The sequence below is a fragment of the Pistacia vera genome, unplaced genomic scaffold (assembly GCF_008641045.1).
Source record: "Pistacia vera cultivar Batoury unplaced genomic scaffold, PisVer_v2 Contig106, whole genome shotgun sequence".
Classification (NCBI taxonomy): domain Eukaryota; kingdom Viridiplantae; phylum Streptophyta; class Magnoliopsida; order Sapindales; family Anacardiaceae; genus Pistacia; species Pistacia vera.
Genome location: NW_022195093.1, coordinates 1,336,551 through 1,353,091, shown reverse-complemented (window position 1 = coordinate 1,353,091; position 16,541 = coordinate 1,336,551). Strand labels below are relative to the sequence as shown.

The 16,541-nt window shown below is 34.5% G+C and overlaps 1 protein-coding gene across 1 annotated transcript; it reads left to right on the top strand.

Moving 5' to 3' along the window:
* Positions 1–2,758: 2,758 nt before the first annotated feature.
* LOC116129389 (probable protein phosphatase 2C 36) lies at positions 2,759–3,884 on the top strand. The gene is made up of 4 exons (XM_031415137.1): positions 2,759–2,823; positions 2,939–2,998; positions 3,190–3,426; positions 3,526–3,884. Exons 3-4 carry the CDS (start codon positions 3,217–3,219, stop codon positions 3,562–3,564), a joined length of 249 nt encoding a protein of 82 aa, XP_031270997.1. The 5' UTR covers positions 2,759–2,823; positions 2,939–2,998; positions 3,190–3,216; the 3' UTR covers positions 3,565–3,884.
* The last annotated feature ends 12,657 nt before the right edge of the window (positions 3,885–16,541 follow it).

Genomic DNA, 16,541 nt, shown 5'->3' with positions numbered 1-16,541 from the left:
GGCCGTCGTTATAAACTGTTACGACCAAAGATCTGGCCATCAACGGCCAGATCTTTGGCCTTAGATCTGGCCTTTTCCGGCCAGATCCACCGTGGATCTGACCGGAAAAGGCTATATCGGCGAACTACCGGCCAAATTCAGCCGGTAGTGCGCCATCCTAACAGATTCCGGCCATTTTCAGGCAGTGGTGGCCGGAATCTGGTAAATATGAATTACTGGGGTGTTTTTGTAATTTTTAAAAAAATATTTAGGGGTATTTAATTAAATTATCAAATTTAAGGGGTTTAAAAAAGTTAAATAATATTGGGAGTAGTATTCCCAAAAATTAATGCTCCGTTTGGTTCATAATTTTGTGTTTTTGGGAAAAGTTTTTTGAAAAAATTTAAAAAAAAAGTTGAATTGGGCGGGTATTACGATGTAAGATTTACAAATTCTAAAATACCCCCTATGTTTGTTTTTTTACAAAACACCCCTTATAATAAAACATTAAAAGTTAACAAAAATACCCCCAATCCACCCTCAAATACGGACAGCCGGCCACCACCGCCGGAGGGTGGCCGGAGTCGCCGTAACAAAAACATTAAAAATATTTAGGGGTATTTAATTTAATTAACAAATTTAGGGGGTTTAAAAAATGTTGAATAAAGTTGAATAATATTGTGAGTTTTGGGGTATTTTACTGTTTAACTTTTTTGGGAATACTAAAAGTAGTATTCCCAAAATCCAACCAAATGAAGCCCAAAGTTTTTGGGTATTTTACTGTTTAACTTTTTTGGGAATACTAAAAGTAATATTCTAAAAATTGAAACAAACATAGCCTTGATTTTTTTTTTTTTAAAACCTTTTGGGTTCTAGGTATTTGAAACATTAGTTTTTATTTTTATTTTATTTTTGCAGCTTAATGTCTGAATTTTATTATTTTGAAGGTAACTGAGATGTTTTCAAATGACCTAAAATGACATTTTGATATTGCAGTAAGTGTCTAGAATTAAGAAAGAACATCTAGATGATGATTCTGCAGTAACGAATGAAAGGGATGATAAGAGGGTTTACAAATAATGGATTGTTTGAAAAACCTATGGAGTTTTATCGTAGAATGGAAATTCAAGGGTTTAGAGCTGATAATTTTACATATCCATTTGTGGTTAAAGCGTGCGGCGGTTACTGATCTCTGGACCTGAATATATATTCTGAGATTCCTTGAATTATATTCAGTATAACTTATACTGTAAATTTTTTGTTGGAATTTTTAACTTCACTTCCATGCCTTATGATTTCTTAACTTAAAATTATAAGCAGGGGCTCAGTGTAAGCACAGCAGTATTTGATGGAGTGAAGCATCTGATTGCATTTGGTGGCTACAAGGGGAAATATAATAATGAGGTATGTTGTATTATATAACTATTTGTATCTGTGCTTTTTCAGAGGTAATATTTTTTTTTTATTTTCTTTTTTTTTTATATGACATAGGATTATTCTGAAAGCCTTTAGTCGTTTCTATTTGTTGTCAAGTTGTACCATATGTTTCTAGCTTAAAGCTAAGCTCAAGTTCATGAAGATGTATGTGCTGAATTGTTGTCTTATGGTTAATTTTTTTTTCCCTTTATGATTAGTACTGTTAATCTAATTTTCAGTTGGTCTGTGAATGCAGTATCTTCGCTGTTTGTTATGGTAGTTCTATGTATCTTAATCATTTTGGGGATTTTGATGGATTAGTATTTATGAACGCATAATTAGGCTCATGATGCATCACATCTGATGTTTATTTCAATCTGTACAGGGGATACTCATCTTCTACTGACTGGGAGAGTGGAGAAAATCCTTCGTATTCTTGATTTGAATCATCCAGATGCACCTCCAAGAGAAGTGGATAGATCTCCTGGTTCAGTCAGAACTGTTGCATGGCTCCATAGTGATCAGATAATGTTAAGCTCTTGCTCTGACATGGGCCGTGTCAGGTATGCCTGTTTCTCCTGAATCATACTTATGTTGTTGCATGGAAAGTAAATTTGTTTGATATCTTGGCTTTTTTTTTTTTCTTGTTTAATAACCGTAATGTGATAGTTTATCATGAAATTTCTGGGTGCTCTTCTAAGTATAAACTAATGCAAGCTGTAGATAGAATAAGCTAAAGACATGGGTCCAATTACCAAGCTGCGTTGCACTTGCAGAGGTTTGGGGATCAAATCTTAGAAAATAAGGTTAAAATTTTATGTCGTAGGGACTAGGGATTTTAGTATTCTTTTGGCTCAAGGAAAGAGAGATTTAAAAAAAATGTTAATTGCTTCATATATTCTCCTGATGTTTGATTACTTGCTGTTACTTGACAGAAAAATTGTTGGGCTAGCTATTCAATTAAATTAGATTATAATATTTTATACATGTTTTCTCCTAAAGTTGAAGTTGAAAATAGTTCTTGGGCTGGATGGGATTTTCTATTTTTTCAATCATTACTAAAATTATTAGTGGTTGTACAGGTTATGGGATGTAAGAAGTGGTAAGATAGTCCAAATACTCGGGACCAAGTCATCTGTGACCAGTGCTGAAGTGAGTCAAGATGGTCATTATATCACAACTGCTGATGGGTCAATATTTAAGTTCTGGGATGCAAACCAGTAAGTTTTATGCCTTGGCCAAATCTGAATCTTGAAATCTAATGAAATGGGAACTATCTTTCTGAACAAGATGTTACAGTTGATATTGAGGCAATCAAAGAAGAGAAAAGAATTTTGGAATTGTCTCTAGCAGAAGCCCGAGACAAAAATTCTAGGCTTAAGAGAAAAGGTCGATGAAGTAAACAATACTCATGGTGAATTGTCCAAGGTCTGCTCTTGATGACACAATTACTTTTTGTTCACTGAGTATATGAATATTCTTAGTAAAGTTTGAGTGTTTATCATCTGAAATATTCATCATCCACTCCGCTGTTCGCTTGCAGGAACTCCAATCTGTCCAAGGTCAACTGGTAACCGAGAGATCAAGAATCTTTAAATTGGAGGTACATCCTTCAAATTTTATAACTTATTGAAAAATCACTGTTCATTGCCTTTTTGATACCAATTGCTTCCACAACTAGGCACCGATCTTTATAGTTTGAACTTCATACAAGGCCTAATTGTTCAAATACTGATATGATATTAATGACCAATTGAGATTGTAGAAGTCTGATTCTTTGGTTTTTCATGGCAGCCAAAGTGGAATGATGCACTTCTTGAGATGTTTACAATCAATTACATCGGTACTTCTCCATACATCACCTGTTTGCCTTCGCTCTATCATCATCAAGTCAGCCCAAGGGACAAGTTCTTGATATTGTCTTCAGATGGACTCTATCAATACTTCACCTATGAAGAAGCTGTATCCGAAGTTGAGTTATTGATCGCTGCATTTCCCAAAGGAGATCCTGCACAACATCTCATAAAGCTGGTAAGAATCTGAACTAGATGAGAAAATAAAACAAAACAAACTGATCATACATTGTGAGACAAAGTCAATCTAATGAATTTGGTTTTGTTAACAATGCAGGTATTGACTTCCATGAGTTGTTTGATATCCCACAAGTAAGAATGGTCTCATTCTGAATGACCAATATCTGATTTTCTGGCAGAAAGATGTGGTTCGTTCTGAACCATGAAAAGGTTAGAAATGTGTTGATGACACAAAATAGTTAGACCAAGGTGCTAGAAATGATTATAGTAGCAATTTTTGCTATGGTGGTTTTGGCTTCTTATTATGTTGCCGGTTATTGTAAAGTTTTTTATGTTTACATCTGCAGCAAGTTCATGTAACACTTACACCAAAACCTTCTCTGGGGTTGATGGAGCTAGAAAGCGATTAGCAGATGGAGTGAGTCTTGATATGTGTTCCATTTATACGTATATGACCTGCATCTTTATAGGGAATTACATGTGTATCAAAATTGATGATCTTTCTTCCTTAATAATCTGGGAACAGGGCAAACACCATCACACTCAGCAGATTTATAAGTTTTAATCTGTTTACTGTGTGAAATTGATAGATTTTATGTGGATGGTAGTTAAAGATGATGCCAATCAATTTTGAAATGACAATGTGATCATTTACTGATTACTTTTTGTTTTAATCGTTGAAGTACGATGAATGCAAGCTGAATGTTGTCTTTGGTTTCAGGGTAAGCACCTGAGAACAAACAGTTGTGGCAGCCTGAGAGTTGGCTATAAATGAATTGAGCTGATATATTATACTCTTAATTTGGATAACTGTAGCCCCACTGCCGAACCATTCATTTTATCATCACACACATTTTGGCTTCCATTGAACAGTCAATAGTAAATAGACCATAACTTGCTCAATAAACATCTAATTGATGAGAGGTTTGAATATTTAGAACTAGACAGAAAAAAAATTAAATTGATATATTATACGCTTAATTTGGATAATTGTAGCCCCACTGCCGAACCATTTCTTGTATCATCACACACATTTTGGTTTCCCCTGTTTCTCGATTTCTACTGAATAGTCAGTAGTAAATTAGTCATAAATTGCTCAATAAAAATCCAATTGATGAGCGGTTTGAATCTTTGAAAACTAGACAGACAGGGCTTTAATTAGATATATTATACGCTTAAGTTGGATAACTATAGCCCCATTGCCAAAGCATTCCTTTTATCATCACACACATTTCAGTTTCCATTGAACAGTCAGTAGTAAATTGACTGTAACTTGCTCAATAAAAATTCAATTGATGAGAGGTTTGAATATTTAGAAACTATATAGACAGGCTTTAATTTGATATATTATACGCTTAATTTTGATAACTGTAGCGTCACTGCCGAACCATTCCTTTTATCATCACATATTTCAGTTTCCACTGAACAGTCAGTAGTAAATTGATCATAACTTGCTCAATAAAACTCCAATTGATGAGAGGTTTGAATCTTTATAAACTAGACAGTCAGGGCTTTAATTAGATATATTGTATGCTTAATTTGGATAAATGTAGCCCTACTTCGGAACCATTCCTTTTATCATCACACACATTTTAATCAATAATAAATTGGCCATAACTTACTCAATAAAAATCCAATTGATGAGCAGTTTGAATCTTTGGAAACTAGAAAGATAGAGCTTTAATTTGATATATTATACAATGAATTTGGATAACTATAGATCTACTACCGAACCATTTATTTTATCATCACACACATAAAATCAAATTTAATTTTAGTGATGACAAATGAAAACAAATATTGATATGTAGTTTTAATTGTATTTACTCTATCTCTTTTTGTTGATATTTTTTTATGTTACATGCATATATCAAAAATAGATTGTTATTGAATATAACCAATTTTATTTGTATCACAAATATCATATGATGTTTGTTGCCGAACCATGTAGCTTTACTAAATCATTTGTAATATGCCGAATCATTATTATTATTCTTAAAGGAAAACAAATATTGATATGCAGTTTTAATTATAATTGTTCTGTCTTTTTTTGTTTATATATTTTTATGTTACATATATATGTCATGAAAAAAAGTTGTTGTTGAATATAGTTAATTTTATTTATTTAACAAATATCAACTGATGTTTGATGTCGAACCATGTAGCTTTAGTAAACCATTCATTTTATCATTACACATTTAGGTTTTCATTGAACAATCAATAGTAAATTGGCCATAACTTACTCAATAAAACTTTAATTGATGAGAAGTTTGAATATTTAGAAGACATATTCAACACATTATTTATCAGATATGCTATCGGATTATGTGACTAATAAACCAATTCAAATTGATTAATAATATTGAAAAAATTATGATCAATTTACTACTGATTGGTTTAACGGTTATTTAGTTGTTATTTATTACACTAATTTTTTGATATATTATACGCTTAATTTGGATAACTGTAGCCCCACTACCGAACAATTCCTTTTATCATCACACACATTTCGGTTTCCCCTGTTTCTCAATTTTCACTAAACAATCAGTAGTAAATTAGCCATAACTTGTTCAATAAAAATCTAATTGATGAGCGGTTTAAATCTTTGGAAACTAGAAAGATATGGTTTTAATTTGATATATTATATGCTTAATTTGGATAACTGTAGCCCCATTGCCAAACATTTCTTTTTATCATCACATATTTCGGTTTTCATTGAACAGTCAGTAGTAAATTTACCATAACTTGCTCAATAAAACTCCAATTGATGAGAAGTTTGAATCTTTATAAACTAGACAAATAGAGCTTTAATTTTATATATATATATACGCTTAATTTGGATAAATGTAGCCCTACTTCCAAATCATTCATTTATTATCACACACATTTTAGTTTCCCCTGTTTCCCGATTTTCACTGAACAATCCGTAGTAAATTAACCATAACTTACTCAATAAAAATTCAATTGATGAGCGGTTTGAATCTTTGAAAACTAGAAATATAGAGCTTTAATTTGATATATTATATAATGAATTTGGATAACTATAGACCTACGGTCAAACCATTCATTTTATCATCATACACATAAAACCAATTCAATTTTAGTGATGACAAAAGAAAACAAATATTGATATATAGTTTTAATTGTATTTGTTCTATCTCTTTTTGTTGATATTTTTTTATGTTACATCCATATATCGAAAACATGTTGTTGTTAAATATAACCAATTTTATTTGTATCAAAAATATCATCTGTTGTTTGTTGAAAAACCCTGTAGCTTTAGTAAACCAATTGTAATATGCTGAACCATTATTATTATCCTTAAAGAAAAACAAATATTGATATTAATTGTAATTGTTCTATCTCTTTTTGTTGATACATTTTTATGTTACATACATATATCATGAAAAGAGGTTGTTATCGAATATAACTAATTTTATTTATTTAACAAATATCAACTGATGTTTGATGCTGAATCATATAGCTTTAGTAGACAATTCATTTTATCATCACACACATTTAAGTTTCCATTGAACAATCAGTAATAAATTGACCATAACTTGCTCAGTAAGACTCCAATTGATGAGAGATTTGAACCTTTAGAAACTAGACAGATATGATTTTAATTTGATATATTATATGCTTAATTTGGATAACAGTAGCCCCACTGTTGAACCATTCATTTTATCATCACATACATTTTAGTTTCCACTAAACAATCAGTAGTAAATTAACCATAACTTTCTCAATAAAAAATTAATTGATGAGAGGTTTGAATATTTAGAAACTAGACAGATAGGGCTTTAATTTGATATATTATATGCTTAATTTGGATAACTGTAGCTCCAATGCCAAACCATTTTTTTTAATCATCACACACATTTCGGTTTCCACTTAACAGTTAGTAGTAAATTGGTCATAACTTGCTCAATAAAAATCCAATTGATGAGAGGTTTAAATATTTCAAAACTAGACAGACATGGCTTTAATATTTGATACATTATATGCTTAATTTGGATAACTGTAGCCCCACTGTCGAACCATTCTTTTTATCATCATACACATTTTGGTTTTCCATGTTTCTTGATTTCCACTGAACAATCAGTAGTAAATTAGCAATAATTTACTCAATAAAAATCCAATTGATGAGCGGTTTGAATCGTTGGAAGCTAGAAAGATAGGGCTTTAATTTGATATATTATACAATGAATTTGAATAACTATAGACTTGCTACCGAACCATTCATTTTATCATCACATCCATAAAACAAATTCAATTTTAGTGATGACAAATAAAATTAAATATTGATATATAGTTTTAATTGTATTTATTCTATCTATTTTTGTTGATTTTTGGATTGATTTTTTTTTTTATTATTTGTGAGTTTTACAATTGTCGTCTTTCTTTAGGATACTATCATAAAATATTTTTTTAACTATAGGTGGTGGTCAATTATAATTGCAACAAATGGATTTGTGTCACTAGGCCTTTATTTTCATGACTTCTTCAATACTTCAATTTAGTTACCTTCAAATTATACTGTTGGAGTTATTGTTGCTTTCTATGTGAGTTCTCTTCTCAATATTTTTATTTGTTTTTAATTTCTAAAATAATAATAATAATAATAATTCATTTTCTCTTTTCAACAATCAAAATCAATTTTTTCTATTAGCTCTGCACGTCTCTTACTTAAAAATTCACATTTTTCAACAAGGTTTTTCTTTCTCTGATTGATTTATAGACTTATCAATAATACACAGTAGATTATCCTGAATTTTTTTTTTTGCTTTTCTTGACAAAGTTTAAAACTTCTGTTGTAGATGTCAAATGATGACATATTTGAGAAGAGCCATGATAATAGACTTTGAGTTCAATTTGTGGATATTTTATTTATTGATTTTTTAATTATCAATTCAATATAAATTGAATTTCAATATAGAAAATATATATTTAAAACACACAAAAAAAAACCAATGATAGTGTAAAAAAATTATAATAAACATACCCACGCAACGCAACTTGAAAATGAATATAAATTGCAGAAATTGCGGAAGGTCGGTATAAATTTTAAGTTTAAATAGTTGATCTTGATAATATTGAGGTGATATTAAATATCATACACGATTCACTACAAAATACTTACATCGAATATCAAAAATATGTCTGCACAAATAATATCAATTGTACAAGGTGATGATCCTGAAAATATAATTAGACCATATAATATTCATATGATCTTCTCAAGTTGGATAAATAATTTAATGACATCTACCTTTGTATATATATACAAATTATATTTATAATAAAATTTGTATAATTTAACAATTATTATATCTTAATCTAATTAGTTTATTTTGTTAGAATAAATTTGTTTACAATCTATTTAAAAAACATTGAATAAACATACACGCGCAACGCACGGGCCCCATGTCTAGTTAATACATATATGACAAAGCAACTAATTATCAACCCTTAGAATCGTTTTTGCACTTATATTGTATTAACAACTACCACATGTTCATATGTTCTACCCACACTTCAGTCGTTATGTTATCCCGCAAAGTCGTCATGTCGTCTATAATACATTACTGCAGTTGACTCGATCCTTCTCCATTTTCGCCATCTTCTGCCTCATTTTGGACATCAAAATATACGTGCTCATTACCCATACTTTCAGTATACCGTTGGAAGATAAGGTCCTCCATATTGTACCTTCTGATAAAATTATGAAGTACATAACATGCCATAATAATCTTAGCTTGTTTCTCCAACAAGTAATTGTTCATTCCATTGAGAATAAGGAACCCTTTTTTTTAAAACACCAAAGGTTCTCTCGACAATATTGCAGAGTGATGTATGTCTGTAGTTAAACAACTCTTGTGGCCCCCTCTGGTTATGGCGGTGATCATGAAGATGGTAAGATACTCGCCTATGAGGGGCAAGGAATCCCTCTCTATTTGGATAACCCGCGTCAACCAAATAGTATTTTCTTATAATAAAATCACACATGTTATTTGAATTCCAGGGCCTAAAAAATAGAGTTAGTACGTCATAATACATAAAGAAGGTACTTATACATGGTGGAGGATGTGGGAATCCAGAATTAGGATTATCAAGAACTGAGCAAGTGGACCAGGTAGCTTGGGACAAAACCAAAGTGAGGTTGGAGGATGTAAACTGGAATTACCCATTTTTGTGGGTAAGGATCCTTACGGTTGGATTTTTAGAATTGAACGTTACTTCAGTCTAAATGAAATTTCTGATGAAAGGAAGATGATAGCGGCGGCAGTCTGTATGGAAGGGGAAGCCATTAACTGGTTTCAGTGGATGGAGGTTAGAGCACCTGTGAATTCTTAGCCATTGTTCAAACTCGCATTAATCCAGCAATTTAGTGGATCTCAAGAGAGCAATCCTTACGAGACACTCATGGCTATGAAACAGACCAGCACAGTCGCGGAGTACAGACGCAGATTTGAAGTTGTAGCTACATTGTTGGTAAAGGAGAAGGAAGAAATCTTAAACACAGTGTTTTTGAATGGGCTTAAAGGGGACATTCGGATCGAGCTGAGATTAATCCAACCCAACTCCCTTATTCAAACAATTGAGAGAGCCCATAGAGTGGAAGAGCGCAATTTGGCCTTAGAAGAAGTGCGGGCTAGCCCAATAAGGGTTAATAGGTAGAGTGGACTTGGGTATAATGTCGGGTTGAGTGCAACCAGATCCAGGAGTTTTAGCCAGAATTCAACCCTACTCGGTGATCCAAAAAAATTCCCAAATTCGAGAGAAGCCCTAAAATCAATTACCAACCCAATTTCTGGATGACAAAATACAGAGGGATCTGTTCTTGGGTCATTGGCTGGTTCTTCTCCCCGCGAATATCACTCCACCACGTTCTGATCATTCGACCGAGCTACTCCTTTGTGACGGGACTTTCTGTTTCGAAAAATGACTGAGGCCGAGATTCAACGAAAGAGAGAAAAGGGATTATGCTTCAAGTGTGACAAAAAATACTTTTTCGGCCACAAGTGTGGTGAAAAACAGTTCTAGATCATTCTCGTTGATGAAGAAGAAGATGATCCTGACCCGATAGAAGCGGGAGTCAGTGATGGGGCGATGGAAGAACAACCACAAGGTAACGTTGAACTTTCTCTTAGCTCTGTGGTGGGTATAAATGGGCCAAAAATGATGAAGCTCAAGGGTAGTATTAGGGGTCATGAAGTTATCATTTTGATTAACAGTAGGGCTTCCCACAATTTCATTTGCAAGGAGATTGTAGAGAAGTTAGGTATTTCCGTGGAGAAAACACAGGCTTTTGGGGTGAGAGTTGGAGATGGGTATAAAGTGAGGAGTGAGGGAGAGTGTAGGGCAGTGTGTTTAAAAGTCCAGAAGGTTTAGATAATCCAAAATTTATTTCCCTTTGACATGAGTAGTGCCAATGTAGTCCTAGGGATGGCCTGGCTGGAAACGTTAGGAGAGATTACGATGGATTGGAGGAAGCAAATAATGAAGTTTAAATTGGGTGGTGAGACTGTGACACTATTAGGGGATCCAACACTTAGTAAAACGATGGTTTCCTTAAAGGCCATGATCAGAACGTTGCAGAGTGAAGGAACAGGATACATGGTTGAGTTTGGGCAGTTGCAAAAACAGTCAGGGGATGAAATAGATATCAACAGTAGGTTGTCACTGGTGTTGGAGAAATTTCAGAGTGTGTTTGAGCCACTGCCAGGATTACCGTAGATCCTAGGATCATGCGATTCGACTAATTTCGGAAGCCCAGCCCCCCAACATTAGGCCATATAGATACCCTTATTACCAGAAGAACGAGATTGAAAAGATTATTGGTGAGATGTTAGCTTTAGGAATTATTAAGCCTAGTGTAAGCCCTTTTTCCAGTCCGATTTTGTTGGTTAAGAAAAAGGATGGTGGGTGGCGGTTCTGTGTGGACTATAGGGCACTCAACAAATTGACTGTTCCTGATAGGTTCCCCATTCTAGCTATCAATGAGTTGTTTGACAAACTCGGGGGAGCCAAGGTATTCTCCAAGCTTGATTTAAAATCAGGCTACCATCAAATCAGAGTTCGATCTGAGGATACACACAAGACAACTTTTAGAACTCATGAGGGCACTACGAATTCTTGGTTATGCTGTTCAGGTTGACAAATGCCCCATCCACATTCCAAGCCTTGATGAACGAGATCTTTAGGCCCTACCTTTAGAAATTTATCCTAGTGTTTTCTGTTGATATCCTTGTGTACAGCAAATCAATGGATGAACATGCACAACATCTCAGTCTCACATTTCAGAAGCTGCTGGAACACCAACTAGTGGCCAATTGGAAGAAATTTTTTTTGGGCAACAACAATTAGAATATCTGGGTCACTTGATTTCAGCGAATGGAGTGGCTGTGGATCCTTAAAAAATAGAGAGTATTATCGACTGGCCTCGTCCAAAAGATGTTAGAGCACTGCAGGGATTCCTAGGATTAATCGAGTACTACAGAAGGTTCGTTAGGGGGTACGGTAAGATAGCACTTCCCCTAACTAATTTGTTAAGAAAAGATTCATTCGTGTGGGGTGAGAAACGTCAGGAGGCCTTTGACGCATTGAAAAGTGCCCTGACTAGTGTACCTGCCTTAACAATGCCTGATTTTCTAAGCAATTTGTGATTGAAACGGATGCGTCAGGGTGTGGTTTAGGAGTCGTTTTAATGCAAGAAGGGAGACCTCTAGCTTTTCTGAGTAAAGGACTGTCAATTACTTCAAAGCTTAAGTCTATTTATGAAAGAGAGCTTATGGCTATTGTGATGGCAGTACAGAAATGGAGACACTACTTGCTCGGTTGACACTTTATCATCAGGATAGATCAGAGAAGCTTACATTTTCTCATTGAACAGAGGCTACTGAATGAAGACCAACAAAAATGAGTGTTGAAGCTGCTCAGGTTAAACTTTGAAATTCAGTATCGACCAGGGCCAGAGAATAAAGTTGCTGATGCATTATCCCGGTGGCCTGAGAATGTTGAGAACAACGCTATTTCAATGGGCTGTTTTAGCGGGTTAGATGATCTGAAAGATGCAATTCAGAAGGATGACAAACTACGCCAATTCACCCAGCAGCTTAAGATTGATCCCCAATGTCACCCTCATTTCAAATTAATGGGCAGGCATCTCATGTATCAAAATCGACTGGTGGTACCGAAACATGGTCCTCACATTCAGAAACTCTTGTACGAATTTCATTCATCCCCAATTGGAGGTCATTCTAGATTTTTCAAAACTTATAAGTGTCTTATGAATGTGTTTTATTGGGATGGAATGAAGAGGGACATCCAATCTTATGTTAACTTATGCAATGTTTGCCAACAAAGTCAATACGACGCATTGAGACCAGTGAGATTATTGCAACCCTTCCCTATTCCAGTTCAGGTTTGGGAGGACATATCAATGGATTTTATAATAGGACTTCCAAAGGTGCACAATATGGATACTATCTTGGTGGTAGTTGACCGGCTCACCAAATATAGCCACTTTCTTACACTGAAGCGTCCTTATATAGCAAAAGAGGTGGCAACATCATTCATTAAAGAGGTAGTAAGCTCCACGAGTTTCCACGGACTATTGTTTCTGATCGTGATCGAGTGTTCATGAGCCATTTTTTGGGGGAATTGTTCAAGCAATCGGGAACTAAGCTTCATATGAGTTAAGCCTACCATCCACAAATGGATGGACAAACTGAGGTCGTTAATAGATGTTTGGAAACTTACCTCCATTGTTTTGTAGGGAATCAGCCTCGACAGTGGCCTCACTAGATTCCTAGGGCTGAATTCTGGTTTAACACTACATACAGTAGCTCCACGGGTATGACTTCTTTCAAGGCATTATATGGAAGGGACCTTCCAGCCTTATTGAAGTACACTGATCACAGTTCCCCTGTTGATGAAGTCAATCAGCAAATTCAGACCCGCAATAGTATCTTACTTAAACTTAAAGACAACTTGAATAAAGCTCAAAACCGCATGAAGAGTTATAACAATGAAAAAAGAAGGGATGTCCAATTTAAGGTGGGAGAATTTGCCTATCTTAAACTCCAGCCATACCGTTTGAAATCCTTAGCCTCACGCTGCAATGAAAAATCAGCCCAAGGTTTTATGGCCTTTTTAGAGTCCTTGAGAAAATTGGAGCTGCAGCTTATAAGTTAGAATTGCCGGACTGCGCTTGTATCCATAATGTTTTCCACGTGTCACAAATAAAGAAAACTATTTTTCCACCGCCAAACATTCAGCCTCTTCCAGATTCATTAAATGAGGACTTGGTTTTAGTAGTCGAACCTGAGGAGGTGATTAAGACCAGAAGATTACTCAATGGTCAAAGGGAAGTCCTCATTAAGTGGAAAGGGTTGCCTCATCATGAAAATACTTGGGAAGAATATACAGCCCTCAACCTGCAGTTCCCTTAATTTCACCCTGAGGACGAGGTGGCTCTTCTTCGGGAGGGTATTGATGCAACACACGAGGTGCTGGTCTATAATAAGAAATGTAGGAAGGGGCAGTAATGGATTAATTGCGATAAATAGGCAACTAACGTGTGAGTGTGAAGAAAAAGTGGAATGAACAGGTGGCAGTATGAGTATGGTGGATGGTGGAATTCTGTTAGGAGAGGGGAATTGAATAAAAAGGGCAGCAGGAGAATGATAGGGTATCTAAGAAGAGAATATAGTGAAGGGGAGGTAGCTAGCCCTCGAAGTCCAGCAAACTAGTATTCAATTGTTATCTTGTTGATTAATTTCTTGTTGTTCTTAGTGTTGGGATTGAATTATCTTGAATGAGTGTAATGTTCATCATCTCAATGCATTTACATATATGAATATTGATATTTCCTTGAGTTGTGTGAGTATATTCTTGTGATTACCATTTTGGGGTGTGGTTGAGTGAGTGAATCTGGGTAGGTTTGCATCACAATCCAACAAAATCTTGTATTCTGACGGTGGCACGTTTGTATATAACTCAAGATTCCCAACATTACAAGAGGGTGATGGAAAACTTTTCCTAAATTCTTCTAACTTAAAAGAACTCTCACAAATAAAAAAAACAAAGCAAAACAAACCAATAAGTGGTGGAGAAGGATCATAAATGAATGTAAAAAGAGTGAAGTGAAATACTAATAATCAGTTATATGGAATTTATACACATACCACAGTTGGCCTTACAGATATCCTTAGATCTTCAATTTGATTGGATACTCCTAGAAATTCCCTCAGTTTTAGGCTCCATTGAGTGTCAAACGTAACTTTAGATAAACATTTAACTTGCTGGACATAATGCATTTATGCGTGAAGTGGGAATAGGACTATACTCGTAAGTAAAGGAAAGTAAATCTGGAGCATCAAGGTCAAGTGCCTTCATATTAACATAGCTACTAACTCGAAACTTCTTAAGCTGATTACTTGAAATCATAATTCTTTTAAGGATATTGCGGTACACAAGGATCAAATCCTCTAGCATGGGAAAGCTTGAGATAAAATGATGAAACTCTTGGTCTGCAAGACCAATGCCCATAAATTTTAACTTTTTCAACCATGAGCACCTAATAATGTCAATCACTCTTGGCGATATTTCCTCACTAAATTCAAGGACTAACTCTTGAAGATTGGAGCAACAATTTCAACACTTTCAAGCTCATCTGATCTGATAGACATTATCTTTAGTTTGAGAGCTTTAAAACACATAATCACTTCAAACCCCAACATTCCGAAAAAAATATTTCTTCAAGGAGAGGGCATTCACTACTAAGCTTCTGGACCATCTCTTCATGTATAAAAACCCAGTCCAAACTTAGCTTTATAAGAGAATTAAACCTTATTGTATCTGAGGTATTCTCCAACCTACAGTTAACTAACTTTAGAGTGGTAACTGATCCAGCAGAAAAGATTGTTTGAGGCAAAGTGTATGGTGTATTGCTTTCTATAAAGAGTTGCAAATCCAACTCTTTAACCCCCTTTTCTATGGCCAATCCTATCCATTTGTCAATATAAGGAGTTGATTCTTCTGCATCTAGAATACTTATGAATAGCCTAAATTTGTGCATACAAAACTTGAGCTCACAGAACCGAAGCAGGGAAACATCAACAAATTCCATAAATTCTTTCAAACAATCATGTAGTGCCAAGCTCTTCTCTTCAAACACTGATGTAATATGAGCACTCTCATCTCCAGTGAAGAAATAAGTTTGAACAAAATCAAAGATAGGGAAAGATATCCGTAACTGATTCCATCTCTTAGACAATATACTAATTTGAGCTACCTCTTTTGCGGAGAGGTAGGACATAATATGATGACTTATAAAAGGAGACAAGTCTGAAATTCGATCCACTATCTTATCCATTATCTTCAAATCTGTAATATTCACATTCATGATATAACATACTAAATTTTCAAGCTAAACTCTTCTTGGACAAAAATTCAATTAAGAATAACAATAATTAAAAAAAAAAATTTACAAAATTGACCGTAATGTAATAGAATTAATCAAGTAATAGATTAACCACAAAAAGGAAAAAAACATAAATAGAGCCTTACTCGTAAATCCGATGCAGAACAGCAGTGTCAACAGTGTTGAACAGAATAGGACGCCCACGCCGTCTAGGTTTAGGAAACAGAAGCTAACCCAAATTTTAACATAAAACACAACGGAAGGTGAGGAGACACAAATTGGAAGAGAAATCTTTCAATTTCAATTCTGAACATAATGTGATAGAATTAATCAAGTAACAGATTAACCAAAAAAAAGTAAAAATAGAAACAAAGACTTACCCATAAATCCGATGCAAACAGCAGTGTCCAAGAATTGGAAGGTGAGGAGACACAAATTGGAAGAGAAATCTTTCAATTTCAATTCTGACCATAATGTGATAGAATTAATCAAGTAATAGATTAACCAAAAAAAAAAGTACAAATAGAAACAGAGACTTACTCATAAATCCAATGCAGAACAGCAATGTCCAAGAATTGAAATTTCAACAGTGTTAACAGAACAAGTCACCCACGCCATCTAGGCTTAGAAAACAGTAGCTGACCCAAATTTTAATGGATTTTGACACGAAACACAACGGAAGG

What these genes read in the sequence shown, in the direction of transcription:
- LOC116129389 (XM_031415137.1), top strand. Translation starts at nt 3,217, where the DNA reads ATGTTTACAATCAATTACATCGGTACTTCTCCATACATCACCTGTTTG. An exon ending in CACAACATCTCATAAAGCTG is followed by an intron (nt 3,427 to 3,525) that starts GTAAGAATCTGA and finishes TTAACAATGCAG; the next exon opens with GTATTGACTTCCATGAGTTG.